Source organism: Rhinatrema bivittatum, chromosome 9 (assembly GCF_901001135.1).
Source record: "Rhinatrema bivittatum chromosome 9, aRhiBiv1.1, whole genome shotgun sequence".
In the NCBI taxonomy this organism is placed as follows: Eukaryota; Metazoa; Chordata; class Amphibia; order Gymnophiona; family Rhinatrematidae; genus Rhinatrema; species Rhinatrema bivittatum.
Window position 1 is genome coordinate 85,815,016 of NC_042623.1, and position 16,882 is coordinate 85,831,897.

The 16,882-nt window shown below is 40.6% G+C and overlaps 1 protein-coding gene across 3 annotated transcripts in view; it reads left to right on the top strand.

Moving 5' to 3' along the window:
- Window positions 1-16,882, top strand: part of POT1 (protection of telomeres 1) — a 364,682-nt gene that overhangs the window by 235,520 nt on the left and 112,280 nt on the right. For all 3 annotated transcript variants that reach the window (XR_003858606.1, XM_029615658.1, XM_029615659.1), the window contains exon 11: window positions 16,053-16,222. Coding sequence is in view for 2 of the 3 variants with exons in the window: in XM_029615658.1 (XP_029471518.1) it covers window positions 16,053-16,222 (170 nt within the window). In the remaining variant the exon portion in view is untranslated. The remainder of the gene's footprint in view (window positions 1-16,052; window positions 16,223-16,882) is intronic.

Sequence of the window (16,882 nt, forward strand, 5' to 3'; positions counted from 1 at the left end):
GCAGGCAGTGCTCCGAAGTCTCAATGCGTGAATGAGACAATGGTGCAGGGAAGAGAGATTGTTTTGTAAGGAACTGGACAACCTTTTGGAGAAGAGGGAGACTTTTCCAAAAGAATGGACTCCACCTTAACCAGAGTGGAACCAGGCTGCTGGTGCTAACTTTTAAAAAGGATATAGAGCAGCTTTTAAACTAGAACAAGGAGAAAAACCACAATCAGTAGTGCATGGTTCGGAGGAAGGTACCTTCGAACCATGCACTACGCGAGCCGCGCGTATCTGCTAAAAACCTGGATCGGCGCGCGCAAGGCTATGGATTTTGTATAGCCGGCGCGAGCCGAGCCGCGCAGCCTACCCTCGTTCCCTCCGAGGCCGCTCCGAAATCGGAGCGGCCCGGAGGGAACTTCCTTTTGCCCTCCCCTCACCTTCCCCTCCCTTCCCCTACCTAACCCACCCGCCCGGCCCTGTCTAAGCCCCCCCCTTACCTTTGTCGGGCGATTTACGCCTCCCTCCGGGAGGCGTAAATCCCCGCGCGCCAGCGAGCCTCTTGCGCGCCGGGACGCGACCTGGGGGCGGGTACGGAGGGCGCGGCCATGCCCCCGGACCGCCCCGGACCGTAGCCATGCCCCCGTACCCGCCCCCAAAACTCTGCCGACACGCCCCCTAAACGCCGCGACGACCGGGCCCGTCCCCGACACGCCCCCCTCGGAGAACCCCGGGACTTACGCGAGTCCCGGGGCTCTGCGCGCGCCGGTAGGCCTATGTAAAATAGGCTCACCGGCGAGCAGGGCTCTGAAAATCCGCCCCTAAGCCTATACTACTCAACCATGGTGAAAAGGTTTTTTATCTTTTCGCCAGAATGTTTCTTTAGGCTTTTCCTTTGTTCTTCGCTTTCCTTGTAAATGCATAATCAAAAAAGGATACAAATGTTTTATTTTTTCCCTTACAGAACAGTTAAGAACTTTTGTTGAGTCCCGTACGCCACTTATTTCCTCTCCTGTGCTTCCTATTATTTGTTAATTAACACTGGATGTGCTAATTAAGCCTTTATTCCTTAGTTACATTTTTCTGGTTTGTTCTCCCTTAAAATTCTTCTTCTCCTCTCCTTTCCTTCTTTTTTGTATTTCTGTTTGGAGTGAATTTTTTACTTTATTGAAATTTATCTTGGAAGTTTTTCTTTTTGTAATTTGTAATTTTCACACATTTTTGTTACAAACTATTGTTATGTTTGTAAATTTAAAAATTCAATGTTAGGAATTATTAGAAAGAGAATGGTTAATAAAATGGAAAATGTCATAATTCTGTATCGCTCCATGGTGAGACCACACCTTGAATACTGTGTGCACTTCTGGTCACTTCATCTCAAAAAAGAAATAGTTGCGATGGAGAAGGTACAGAGAAGGGCAACCAAAATGGATAAAGGGTAGAACAGCACCCCTATGAGGAAAAGCTGAAGAGGTTAGGGCTGTTCAGCTTGGAGAAGAGACGACTGAGGAGGGATATGATAGAGGTCTTTCACACCTCCTCGTTCAAGACCTCTTATGATTTTAATCGGTTATTTACACTTTCGGATAATAGAAGGACTAGGGAGCACTCCATGAAGTTAGCAAATAGCACATTTAAGACTTATTGGAGAAAATTCTTTTTATTCAACACACAATCAAGCTCTGTAATTTGTTGCCAGAGGAGGGCAGTTGGTGTAGCTAGGTTTAAAATAGGTTTGGATAAGTCCATAAACTGCTATTAATCAAGTTGACTTAGGGAATGGCCTCTACTATTACTGGCAGTTGCATAGGATCTTCTTAGTGTTTGGGTACTTGCCAGGTTCTTGTGGCCTGGTTTGGCCTCTGTTGGAAACAGGATGCTGGCCTTGATGAACCCTTGGTCTGACCCAGCATGGTAATTTCTTATGTTCTTATGTAAAATGCCCTTATGCAGTAGAAACAGGATTCATGTGTCTAGGCATAGCCACTTAAAAATAGGTGCCTAAGTGCACATGCTTCAAGCTATTTTATAACATGCACGCAAGTTATAAAATTGCTGCGTCCCTAGGCACATGCTGATGCACAGGCACTGCTTTGAAATTTACTGTCACTGTTTTTCCATTAAAACTAAAATAATTTTGATGGCAGTGATCAAAGCATGGAAAGATAAAAAGTTTTTAGCATATGCCAACATTTATCTTCTTTTTTGCTTCAGGGTTTAACTCGCTTTCCTGCATTGGGGAGTAATGTATTTATTAAAATAGCATGCCACCATGCAAATCCTATCTCATGCACTTTTTTGTACGCGCTGAGGTAGGTCTTAAAAAAGTACGCGCAACCGGCGCAAACAAAAGTACGCCGGATTTTATAAGATACGCGCGTAGCTGCATGTATCTTATAAAATCCAGGATCGGCGCGCGCAAGGCTGCGCAAAATCGGCAGCCTGCGCGCGCCGAGCCACGCAGGCTGCCTCCGTTCCCTCCGCTTCCCCCCACCTTCCCCTCTCTTTCGCTATGTAACCCACCCCCCAGCCCTACCTAAATCCCCCCCTACCTTTGCTGTACAAAACAGTTGATGCTTTAGTCCTAATCAGAACTACCGTATTTTCCGGTGTATAAGACGACTGGGAGTATAAGACGACCCCCCCTTTTTTTATACATATTTTTAAGAAAAAAAATAATTTTACACTCAAACAGGAGCAACCCTATCTATGAAAAGGCAACACTACAAATACCGTATATCAGGCCCTAAAAACCAATATACCTCTTATTAGGAAAACAGAACTAGCAAGCAGCTATAGATCCCCACACATAAATAATTGTAAAACTATACTAATAAGCAGAATAAATGTTTCAAAACAGCTATGAACAGAATAACATCCAACAATTAAAAACTCATAAAAACTATTAAACATTCTCCAAACACCAATAAAATATTTCAAAAAAGCAGACATCACATAATATTAAATAATTAAAATGGCAGTCAATCAAGAAAAATAAACTTAAAAAGCCACCTTTCCTTACCCCCTCCAGCAGCTCTCCTATTCCTCTTCCTCTTCCTTAGGGCCCATGTCTCTCACACACACACCATACCAGTCATGCCCCCATGACCAGTTTCTGTCTCACTCACCAATCATTTCCCAAACAGTCTTTGACACACACACCAGACACCTTCCTGAACAGTTTCTCTCATGCCATACACACACACAGGCTTCCCACTCCCGTGTTCTGCTTACCATACATATACGGGCTTCTCACTCTCATAATCACTTTCTCTGTCTCACACACACACACACCAGTCTCTCTCTCATTTCCATGCTCACTCTCCACGTGCACAGGCTTCTCATTCCCTGAATCACATTCTTTCTCTCACATTCACACACAGCAGTCTCTTTCTCTCACACACACCGTCACCTTATCAACCAGTCTCTCTCTCATGCACGCGCGCACACACACACACACACAGCCAGTCCTCCCGCTCACATGCTCTCTCTCACATAATCAGGCTTCTTACTCCCATGCTTTCTCACATACCCAGATTTCTCACTTCCATGCTTTTTCTCTCTCTCACACTCACATACACATCAGTCATCTCTCTGAGCAGTCACTTTCATTGTCTCTCACACACATGAGCTCGCTGACCAGTTTCTCTCAATCACACACATGCTCTCAATCAAATGCATTCTCTCACTTACACACAGGCTGGCTGCTTCTCTCTCTCTCTCTCTCTCACTTACACACAGGCTGGCTGCTTCTCTCTCTCTCTCTCTCTCTCACTTACACACAGGCTAGCTGCTTCTCTCTCTCTCTCTCTCACACACAGGCTGGCTGCTTCTCTCTCTCTCTCTCTCTCACTTACACACAGGCTGGCTGCTTCTCTCTCTCTCTCTCTCTCTCTCTCTCTCTCTCTCACTTACACACAGGCTGGCTGCTTCTCTCTCTCTCTCACTTACACACAGGCTGGCTGCTTCTCTCTCTCTCTCACTTACACACAGGCTGGCTGCTTCTCTCTCTCTCTCTCTCTCTCACTTACACACAGGCAGGGTGGCTGCTTCTCTCTCTCTCTCTCTCACTTACACACAGGCTGGCTGCTTCTCTCTCTCTCTCTCTCTCTCACTTACACACAGGCTGGCTGCTTCTCTCTCTCTCTCTCTCACTTACACACAGGTTGGCTGCTTCTCTCTCTCTCACTTACACACAGGCAGGGTGGCTGCTTCTCTCTCTCTCTCTCACTTACACACAGGCTGGCTGCTTCTCTCTCTCTCTCACTTACACACAGGCAGGGTGGCTGCTTCTCTCTCTCTCTCTCACTTCCACGCCCGCCCCCCCCCCCCCCCCAGCACAAATAGTAGCTGCAGCAGCTTCCTCCTCCAGCCCCCGCAGGCCAAGAAAGAAGAAACCCATCGGCCACGGGAGGCTCACGCTGCTGTCTCCTTTTCTGATTACCGGCTCCTTCGACTGCTCGGGGGCCGATGCTGCTGCGCCGCTGCTATTTTTTCACGCGGCACGGCTCTTTCTTCCCACGCATCACTTTCTGTTCTGGTTCAAAGGGGGGGGCGGGAAGAAGAAAAGGCCAGCCGCGGATGCCACAGCTTTTTTTTTTTTTTTGCACCGCTGCCGTTCCTGCTGGGCTTGAACGTGCTTTTAGCCCAGTGGCAACGGCAGTGCGGTGCGCGGGAAGGAGAAAGCCGTGCCGCATGAAAAGATAGCAGCATCGGCCCCGAGCAGTCGAAGGAGCTGGTAATCGGGAAAGGAGACAGCAGCATGAGGCTCCCGCGGCCGATGGGTTTCTTCTTTCTTGGCCTGCGGGGGCTGGAGGAGGAGGTGATGCAGCTACTATTTGTGCTCGGGGGTGGGGGTGGAAGTGAGAGAGAGAGAGAAGCAGCCTGCCTGTGTGTAAGTGCGAGAATGCATTTGATTGAGAGCATGTGTGTGTGATTGAGAGAAACTGGTCAGAGAGCAGGTGTGCCCGGCGTATAAGACGACCCCCAACTATTGAGAAGATTTTCTTGGGTTAAAAAGTCGTCTTATACGCCGGAAAATACGGTAATTAAAATGTCTTCTGTATGAGAAACTAAACTAACACACTGATATTATTACATACAAAAAGAAACAATAAGCTAAAGAATGAAATTAAAATTGAAAAGGGGGGGGGGGGGGTTTAATATTTCCTTCCTGAAAAAAATCTTTCATGTAACTATAAAGCATGTTGTATCACTTAGAGATATGATTCTGTCCAGTTTTACCATTAACAACTCCTTTCCTTCTGTGTTCACCATTGCTAAAATTTTGAAAACATTTTTATTTTTTTATTTATTTAAGGTTTTTTTATACCGGCATTCATGAAGCGTTCACATCATGTCGGTTTACATAAAAACAGGGGTGCAATGAATACAATAACAAACATAAATAAACGTGATGAAGAGATGCAGTTACAATTAACAAGGGCTATTGAACTGGGGTGGAGGAAATAAAGAGAGATAGAAGAAGTTAATTATATACAAGTATACAATATATACAGCTGCTGTGTAGAATATTTGCTGGTGAGGCATGTTAGTTGGAGTTTGGGAAAGCTTGCCTGAACAGCCATGTCTTGAGTCTTTTCCTAAAGGTTAGGAGGCATGGCTCATTTCTGAGGTCTGGGGGAATGGAGTTCCATAAAGGTGGGCCTACTATGGAAAAGGCTTGGTCTCTTAAGGTGCTGTGATTAGTGGTTTTGGTAGGTGGAACATGGAGGCATCCTCTGTAAGCTTCTCTGGTCGGTCTTGTGGATTTGTGTAAGTGAAGGGGAACTTGTAGGTCGATTGTGGTATGTTGGTGAATAATTTTGTATATCAAGGTGATGGATTTGTAGATGACTCTGAAATGAATTTTAGATATCCAGCCTATAAAATACCCTTTGTCTAAATTAGGGGCCAGTTTACTAAAGATTTTCTCCCCTATGGGAGAAGTGCTAAGTAAATAGGACCCCTTAATGTCTTATGTGAATTGGCAGCAGTGAAATACCATTTGACACCATATAAAACTTGTCTGACAAAATCAGTACAACTTTTATTTATTTAAAAGATTTTATATTCTGCAACTTCCAAGTACTTTTTTTTAGAGCAGATTACTTGTAGTACATTCACAATTAGGATCCTAAAACAAACAAAAAAAAAATACAGTAAAACAACAACTCAGAAATAGCAATAAAAACAGCTTTTCACTACTGACCACTCATTTTGAACTGTAATCATAATATTTTCTGTAAGTAATTTCTTTAGCTTTGTAAATGTTTATTTTATACCCTTTCATATTTCTATGTCAACAAACAGGATTAAAACAGCAGTAACCTAGGTGATTTTATCTGATGCTGTGAACACAGTCCCAGCTGTCATAGCTCAGAAGTCTTTCTGAGCATGCGTGGAAGCTCCTGTGCATGATTGCTGGGTCAGACTGAGGGGCCATCATGCCCAGCATCCTGTTTCCAAGTACCTGGTAAATACCCAAACAGTAATTAAATCCCATGCTATTAATGCTGATTCTCTAAGTCAGTTTGATTAATAGCAGTTGATGGACTTCTCCTCCAGGAACTTGTCCAAACCTTTTTTATACCCAACTATACTAACTGCCTTAACCACATCCTCTTACAATGAATTTCAGAGCTTAATTGTACGTTGAGTAAACAATAATTTTCTCCAATTTATTTTAAATGTGCTACTTGCTAACTTCATGGAGTGCCCCATAGTTCTTGTATTATCTGAAAGAGTAATAATCAATTCACTCTTTTCTTCAAGCTGAACAGCCCTAACCTCTTTAGCCTTTCCTCATAGTAGTGCCATTCCATCCACTTTATCATTTTGGTTATCCTCCTCTGAAAAGTTTCAAGTGCAACTATATCTTTTTTGAGATGCAGTGCTCAGAATTGCACTCAGTACTCAATGTGCAGTCTCACCATGGAGCAATACAGAGACATTATGACATTCTCTGATTTATTCACCATTCCTTTCCTTAGAATTCCTAACATTCTATTTGCTTTCTTAGCTGCTGCTGCACACTGAGCCAACAATTTCAATGTGTTGTCCACTGTGATGCCCAGATCTTTTTTCTGGGTGGTAACTCCTAATACAGAACCTAACAATCGTGTAGGTTCCATATTAGGAGTCACAATTTTAAATATGAGAGGAGGTAAAAAGACCTCAGGAAAAAACATATCAGTGGCTCAAGAGTTCAAAAAGCATTTGGCTTCAACCATAGGTCAAAAACCTCCATCCTATGTTACTTTGTCTGACTATTTGTTTTTGTTTCCCATTTCTTGCCTGCCTATTGCATGCATGATTGACTTAAAGTACATTGTCAAGGATTCTCACGGTTATGGGGTATGCGAGTTGCTGCACCACTCTGTGGTGGTTGAATTGGCCCTGAAAAGTGCAAAAAAACTTGAGGGAGCATTTTAACACATCTCCGGGGAAAGACCAGATGGTTTTGAATTCCTTTGTGAAGAAAATCTTCCAGGGATCGATGTTAGCTCAAGAATTGTGTTGCAATATGAGTGTATTCAAAAGCTAAGACCTCTAGTGGACTTAAGAGCTGCTTATCAGGGTGAGCTTTAGCCATACCTTGGAGGATGCAGAGAAATGCAAAAAACAGCTAATCCAGTCCTCGTATGAAGCCTTCAATACTGCAGCCAGAACTTCCGCTGTATCCATTGGAGCCAGGAAGATCTCTTGGCTCCAGGAAGATGTTCGTTATTACCTGGATTATGTCCCATGTATGGGAGAGAAACTGTTGGGGGAAACAAAGTGCAGGAAAAGTGGTGCTAATCAAGGAGTATCTGTTCACTTTGCAGTCACTGTCTACAGTGCCAGGAGACTAGCCCTCTATATCCAGGCAGGAGGCCCTTCCGCTCTTTCCAGAGCTAATGAATCCCACTTTTTCATCCTCGGCAGCTTCTTACTAGAGGCTGACAGAGAGAGAATTGGGGCATCCTAAGGCTGTGCAGCAACTTCAGCTGAAGCCCAGGGCAAGTTTTTGACACCCCTGATACCTTCCTTCACTTATAGGGAGAAGGATACAGTCTTTCTGACTGAAATTGGGGATGCATTGTAAGGGACAAGCGAGTCCTGAAAATTGTGGAGTATGTCTGTCACGTGTGTATCTCGCACCCCCTCCTGAACTGGTAAATCTGCTCAGCTATAACTTAAGGTAACATCCTTTCTAGGTCAGAAGGCCATAGAGCCTGTCTCTCCTTAGGAGTTTGGTATGCGGTTCTACTCTTGGTACTTCATAAACCCCAAGGAGACCACTAAGACCATCCTAGATTGGCAGAACTTGAACAGGTTACTGGTACAGTAGAGGTTCCAGATGAATTCGCTCCAGACAATTCTGCCATTTATTCAGCTGGAGTGGCTGTGCACTCTGGACCTGAAGGACGCGTATGCTAATATTCCTATTCACCCCGTCTATCGGAGATTTATCAGACTCATGTTGGAGGGTTTACATTACTAGTACAACGTGCACCCATTCAGCTTCTCAGTCGCACTGAGAATGTTCAGTAGATACCTGGCAGTTGAGGCAGCACAGTGGAAGCAGGAAATCTTTATTCCTTTACATGGATGATTGGTTAGTGACTGTCCCCACCCCATCAAGCATCCCGAAATCCCTCTGCATGAAGTCTCCTCTGTTACCTGCCAGGCCAAAGTGGCCAAATTTGACCAGTCAGTAGGGAAACGTATTGAAGAGTTTTAACCAAATAATTCATGAAGTCAGCCAGTTAAACCTTTTGAAAATTAGTGCTTCTAGTGGATTATTTAGGAACTGTATTAAAGCTAACTCGATCAGTTTGGGTGTCAGAGTGTAATATTGTTCTAATTTTCCACCCATTAGCCATTTTTTTTAAATATAGACCCTTATAAGGATTAACTCCTTACAGATGTACTTAGCAAAAGTTGTGCCTTCCTCAATTAATTCCACCTATAACCTAGCTCGTCTCATTGTAACGCAGAGCTTCTGATTTGTTTTTATGTGTGTCTTCTCTGTCTGTCTTGACTTGCTAGATTGAAAGTTCCAGGGAGCAAGGACTGTTTTTTATGTGTATTTGTAAAGTACTATTTATGCCTCTTAGTGCTTTACTACTACTAATAATAAAATTGATCAGAGACTTGAAATCACTGTGAGGGCAGAGTTTTGTTCTTAAAAATCTTAGGTATCTTGTAAAAAATAATGGACTTTTCAGAAATCACATCCATTCTGGAGGATTCAGGAATAATCATACTCTTATTCCAGAAAAAAATCATAATTTTCTGCCAGACTTTCAAAATATTTTTATTCAATAAAGGTCCGGGGAGAGACTAGTTTGTTGTTCTACATATAACAACATCTAAAGGAAAAAATCTGTACTATAGCATTAGGAATGTTAGTGGATGTGTGTGAAAAGTTGTGTTCCCTTCATAGCCATTGTATCCACATTAAAGGAAAATGGCAAGCAAGCAAAGAAGTTCTAGAGAAAGAATGTTTGTAGAGTTTTACTATGGAAAACTGTAAACAAGTAGAAATCGTGTTGATAAAAATTGTACATCCCAAATACTCTTTGTAAAAATTCAGTTTGTCTAAACGCTGGAACAGATGTCTTAGAAAAGGTTTGACTGCATTATTTATACATATATAAATATATATATATATATATGTGTGTGTGTGTGTGTAACCGGGTATTCATTGTCATCAGGAGTTATTAGAAGTACACTTAGAACTGTGTTGGGGGTATATTTAGTTATTAAATGTATTGGAGGTAGGGCACATTGAGTAAGGCAAGAGAGAGAGAGAGTATGATGAATAATAAGGAGTAACACTGAGTCAAACTTTTTTGAATATCTGTGGGAGTATTAATTTAATAACAGTTTTATGAGTGGGGTGTATGTATGATTGAGTATGTTTGGATGTGAATGATAGAAGGTGTTTTAATTGTAATATTAAACATGTTTTTTGATAAATTGTATAATTAATGCTTGAGAGATGTGAACTATACTTTTGTATGTAATTGAAATTGTTCTAAGAAAATAAAAAATTGTTTAGTATATAATAAGAGGTGTTTAATGGTTATATGTGCTTGTATCCCACTCCTGAGAGAGTGTTAGTTTGTTATATAAGAAAAAAAAACAATATTTTAGGGAAAATTATTTTACAGAAATTTATCCAATTCAATTTGTATCAGAACAGTTTAACATATGTTACTGTAAATGAGTGGTTCTCAACTTTGTCCTTAGGACCTGCCTCACCTTTCTGTTAGCATAATCACAATAAAAATGCATTAGATGTATTTGCATCCACTAACTCAACTGTATACAAATATATATCATGTCTATTTATTGCAGATACCGAGAAAAGTAATCTGGCCAGGCAAATCCTTAGAACCAGGTTGAGAATCACTGCAGTAACCAACAATTTGGACAAGCAGAGTAGCTTCCATTGTTGCATTCTAAACAAAGTGATTATTCATATATATATATATATATATATATAGTAACATGCATTGAAGGCACCAGTAGTGCCTAGCATTTAGCAATCATTATCTCCAAAAATGCTTTGCATCATTAGATTTGTACTCATTTTCTTATAATTTAACAATCTTTAATACTGTATGTCCTTCTTTCAGAAACTTTTATTTAGAAACTTTTGTGTCAGACAAATGATACAGTAACAATATGAGGATGGATTTAATGTTGAACTCACTATTCAGTCTTCTGCTGTGAATGCAAGTAGCAATGTTCGCTCCTGGTTTTAAGTTGTATGTAAAAACAGTATGATTGCACCACTTCTCTCTCATAATCAAACTGCCAAGATAAAAATCTGTTGTGACAAGATGAAAAAAACAAAACAAAAGAGTTCCAGAGAAGAAGCAGTTATGAGTTAAAGAGACAGAGACCAGAGAATGCAGCTACCATTTGAAATTCTAAAATTGAACTTTGTGCTGAATAAATTGATCAATTTGGTATATAGATTGTTTTAGCAGATTGGTGTCATTGTATTCCCTCACATGCAATCACAACGAAATCTGAAACTTTCTTTTAGTTAACTTCAGTATATTTAAGTGTTTGTATATGGAATTTTTCTCCATTGTTTAGCTCAAGCTCTATATTAATATTTGTAAAAGAATGCATTGCTTTATTTTGAAAGATTAAAGTTTTCCACTATAGATGCTTGGATAGTATTACCACAGCTTGTAAGGTTGACATCTGGACGTTCCTTAGAGCAGTGTAGGCAAGGGCAAAAAAGCAGATTGGTTGGGACAAGTGGTCCTTATTTGCCAATATCTGCTATGTTACTTTGAAATTCCATTGTCATACGTTCTCAATGTAGAATCTAATTATTGGTTTGGTCAGAATGACCAGAATCAAATATACATTAGATTTCACTGGCCAGATCACTGGAACCAGTGAAACAATCTGGGTCACTGGAACCAGTGGAACAATCTGATTTGCATAAGTGATCTTTCCTCTTTTTTGACCTGTGGGCTGATACCGCCATTAAATCAACAGATACGCGCTTATTAAATTATTCTGACATCTATATGCTCTCTTGTCCTGTTTCTCTTCCTGCCTGTCTAATTGCTGCTTTGCTGGGTAAAGTCAAGAGTGGGCACTCCGATCCGCAAGGGCCCCCCAACTGATCAGGTTTTTAAGATATCCCTAAAGAATATGCATGACAGATTCTCATGCACACTTCCTCAATTGAATTCAAATTTATATCTTGATATTCTTTATTGATACTGTATATTCTGAAAACCCGATTGGTTAGAAGCCCTGGAGTAACAGAGTGCCCACCCCTGGCCTAAGTATTACTCTCTTTTGCATTGAGGCATCTGCCTGTTTTTCTCTATATTGCTACACCTGGATTTCCTACTAGTCTAGGTAGGCTCTTTCTAGAGGCACCACAGTGAAAGGTACATTTTCTTAGCCAGGTGGCGCTCTCTTAATTACCACTCAACCTTTGTAGCAATGTCTTATCAGAAGTGCCCCCTTGAAAGGTGCAGGGGTAGGCTGACAGATTTGGAGTACTGCATCTTTAAGGGAGTAGGTCCAACAGGATTTTATTTATTTATTTATTTTAAATATTTTCTATACCATCGTTAAGAAGGATCCGTCACAACGGTTTACAATAGGGCACATAAAATAAGGATGCTGAAATATATTAATTTACACAAGTGCCATTATGGTTCGGTACATAGTTTTCTAAATGATATAATTGGTTTGTGATACAATACTGTCCAGGATTTATCAGTTTAAAAACAATTCTAACTTTATAAGTGTCACTTTATCTTCTGGTGATGGATGAGAAGGTAAAGTAAAAACAGAGATAAAAAATACAGCTACACACATTATTTGTTCATACCTCTCACTTCGCCTGCCTCACTGTTTCCCCTTCTCTATTTGATAGGCTTGCTTGAATAGCCAGGTTTTTAAGCCTTTTCTGAAGGTTTTGCTGTCTTTTTGCAACCTTAACTCCAGTGGCATGGTGTTCCACAGTTTGGGTCCTGCCAAGGGTAGTACTCTCTCTCTTACTTGTGTTAGTCTTGCTGTCTTTATTGATGGGATAGTAAGGAGTGCTTTGTTCGCTGATCTTAGGTTTCTGTTTGGTACGTGTACGTAGAGGGCTTTGTTAAGCCATTCTGCTTTTTCGTTATGTATTAATTTATGTATGATGCAAAGTGTTTTGTATTCTATTCTTTGTTCAACGGGTAACCAATGTAACTCGGCTAGGGTTTCGGTGATGTGGTCTCTTTTACTTTTTCCGGTCAAAATTCTTGCAGCAGTGTTTTGTAAAATTTGTAGTGGTCTGAGTGAAGTGTATGGAAGGCCTAGTAGTAGTGCATTACAGTAGTCTGTGCTTGCAAAAATCAATGCTTGTAGTACTGAACGAAAGTTATTTGACGTTAGAAGTGGTTTGAGTCTTCTGAGAACCATGAATTTAGTGTATCCTTCTCTCACTTTTAAGGATATATGTTGTTTTAAGCTTAATTCAGTGTCAATTATAACTCCTAGGTTCCGTACTTTCTCCGCTAGTTCTATTTTTTGGTTGTTTTGAATGATCTCGGTCTTTTTGCGTTCTAAATGTAGGAATTTTCTTTTCTGTATGTTGATTACTAGCTCCATTTGGTTTAGTAATTGTTTTATGATGTCAAGGTACATATTAACGATGTTTAATGTTTTTTCAATAGTTTCATCTATGGGAAGTATTAACTGTATATCGTCAGTGTATATATAGTGTGTTATGCCCAGACCGGCCAGAAGGTGGCATAATGGTAACAGGTATATGCTATATCTAAGGCTGAGTGGTGCTTGAGAGTGGAGGGGATGCCCTTTTCAGTACAACACATCCTGGAGGATGTTTCTCCCACCAAAACTGTCCCTGGGGATACCTTTCCCTGTGACTGAAGGGTGTCAACTCTGTAAATCCATCTCTATCTTCATCCTTTTTTTTTTTAGCCTCCTGATCAGACTTCTACTCCATTAATTCTGTTGGGTATTTCTTTACACTTGGTACAGTTATAGTCTTGCTTTTAGCTTTTGGGTTCACTTCAGTGTCTTATGGCATGATATCTTCAAAATAGATATTATGTGAGAGGAGCTTTCATAAAAGCAACGCAATCATTTCTCATATTTGCTTTTTCTGTTCATAAGCTTGATGTCCTTGATTGTAAATTTTTTTCCTTTTGCATTTCGATACATTTGCATTCTATCTGTCACCAGCTCTGAAAAGTTTCCTGAATCTGTCAGATTTGGCCCTTTCTCTATAGCAGACACCCACAAAACATTTGCAAACTGAGGATTTCTATTCTCTGTCTAAACTCAAAAAACTCACTCCCCCCACCCAATTGCATTGATGTTCCATGTCCCCCATCCTAGCACTGCCACTTGTCTCTTTCAGCTGACCTGTCCCAGTCATTTGTTCCATCCAATGTCCTGGGCAGGTGCTATCCTGTGCCAACACTACTGAGTCTCCTAAGTCTTCCAGCCACATGGTCTGGAGGCCAATGCCTGACCCTCCTTCTAGCCCATATGGTCACCATAGCCATGTCATCAATGGTCAAGAACAGACCTTCCCCCCCCCCCCCCACCACCACTACCACCACCTAACTTTATTTTTTGCACACTTCATTCTTTCTATAATTGTATTGTTTATGACTTCAAAGTTTCCAAAATATTTCTTCTTGACTTTACTCCCATCAAACAACATAACTACATTTCCTTGGAGAACTTTACTAGTTTCTCAGCTCTTTTGCAGTTCAATGAATAATTGTCGACCTAGTCTTTCAATCCTCCATGACAGGGGCAGGCTGACAGTGATCTGGGCCCCTGGGCCCCTCACCATCCATCCGAGGCTAAGGGAGAGTGCCTTGGGCCCTTGTTCTCTGCTCTATTGCTTGAATGATCGGTCCACCCCTGCTCCATGGGTTTCTACCTGCATACTTTTTTTTTTTTTTTTTTTTTAACTGCTCACCCTTCTATCGCCTTCTTCAGATGCTGCCTTTTCACAAATATAGAATATCCTTTAGCTCAATACTGGACTGAAGCGTGGACTATGGATATTCCTTCTTCATACTTGCTTTCGTGTTTTAAACTTATGACTAAAAGCATACCAGATCTTTCACTACAAGAGTTGCAATTTAAGATTTTGCATCCTATTTTTTGTGATGATGTTCGCCGATGTACGATGGGATGATTATCCTCCCCTACATGTATTAAATGTCATCAAGTGACAGGTACTTTGGCACATAGGTTATTTTTGTGCCCGGTGCTGAGACCTTTTTGGATGAAGGTGATTGCAGTAGTCGCACAATGTACTGGCTCTTCTATTGTTTGGATGGGCAAGCTGCTTCTATCTGGTTTAAGAGGAGCCCTTCCTTCTTATAAATTGTCCTTAGATAAATTTGGTCACACTGCCGTATTACTGGCATGCCGTACTATTTTAGCTGACTGGATAACACTAGATATGTCTCCCAACTTGCGGGCCTGGTATGGGTGGCTTGCATTTTCAATGCAAATGGAACAGATGTTTGCCATAAGCAGTGAGAAAGAAACAGATTTGATATACCAGTCTTGTTGGTCAACTTGCTATGACCTACTACCGTCTGATCTTCAGTCTACTTTAAATGTTGCTGGATATCATTCCTCTTGGAATTGACTGGAATTCTAAACTAACTGGTTTGTTATATGACCTGACTATTACAGGGCAGTTGATGTCTTTTAAGTTTTAAACGGTGAGCAATACTAGTCATTGAAGGAGTCGTCCCCGGTGGGGGGGGGGGAGGTGGTTGTGTGTAGTGTGTGGAATGTGTGTGGCTGTCTGGGTTGTGACTGGGTAGTGGGCTATGATTGGAATTTTCTTTGTTTCTTTTGGTCTTATAGATTCCAAAAAGAAGGTACAAGGGAAGTTGTTCAAGTTTACATTGTTTTAATAATGTATATAACTGCTAATATCTGATTAATATTTTAATATTGTAATGTGCTCCTTTATCCTATAGTTCAGTTCTTGAAAGTATCTTTAACTGTACCTGTGATGCTCTTTAATAAAAATGATTTTGACAAAAAAAAAAGAATATCTTCTCCTTCTCTCCTATCCCATAATTAATACTTTTGTTCCATTTTCAACCTCTCTCCCTTACCTTTGATTCTTTCCCTCATTTCTCCAGCAATTCTCTTTTATGCAGATCATTTTGTTGCACAGTCTGCTGTTTAATTTCTGTCATTTCTTTCATGTGTCTTCTCTGTCCTTCCTTTCACAAAGTGACTAAAATATTTTGTGGAAAATATGCATGATCATGAAATATTTTTAACACATATTTAAGCATATTGAAGATAAAATTGCACATTTATATTTAACATATAAGAATCAAGGGCAGGGAAAAGATACAAAAATATTTCAAGGAAGACTAAGATTTTGTAGACCCTTTCTTCTAAAGTAGTACAATTCAAACTGCACTTAGATTTAATTAGGGCTATTTGGAAATATTGCTGTACAGCAAAGTCTTCCATAATTGTTTCTTAAGAGTTAGTGCATTGCATTTCCATTGTATAATGTTGCATTTTATATTTAGGTCGGAAGCTTTCTCAGAATTCATAGTCTCCATGCAAAATTGCAGACACCCAGTCATGGGACTGAAACAGAAGCCTTATATATCGAATTTCAGCTTCATGGTGGCACTGGTTACGGTCGAGGAATTACAACCCTACCAGAAAGCAACTATGATGTAAAAGACCTACAGAAGTAAGAGCTATGCAAATATTAATCACTGATGCAAGTAAAAGTAGTTTTAATAATGATATGGATTTTAGTGAAAAGATTACATATTCAGACAGTTGAATTGGCACATGTGTGAAAATTGTGAGCAGCAGTCTAATCATCAAGACTTCAACCTCAGTCAAAATTGTAAATCAGATCTAAACAGCAAAAATAGATTGATAATCCCTTTTTTTTTTTAACTTAACAGTTAGCTGACCTACCATACTATCATGCAGTGAATGTGTATAACTGAAAATGATTTGATATATTTATCTGCTTGATTTTCATACATTCAGAAATCATTTCACAAGTAGATAACAATTTGCTTTTCTAGGGATTGAAAGGTAGAATATTTTACAGATGGGTATTGTTGGGTTTGAGGCATAGTGTGGATTCTTAGTCACAGTGGTAATGACTCCTCCCACGGGGAGGGGCCCCATGGGGAACCACAGCAATAGGCTAGACTCAGAGAGCAGACACTGGAGATGGAAAGCTTTATTGTACTGCTGTAGAGAGATGTTAATAGTGGAGGAAGAGATGGCACTGAAGTCCAGCAAGGTGCCAATACTCTCAAATTCTAACTTTACAGTATTTGATGATTATGTCCGATACATCTTTATTGACAAAAATATCATTAGGCACACT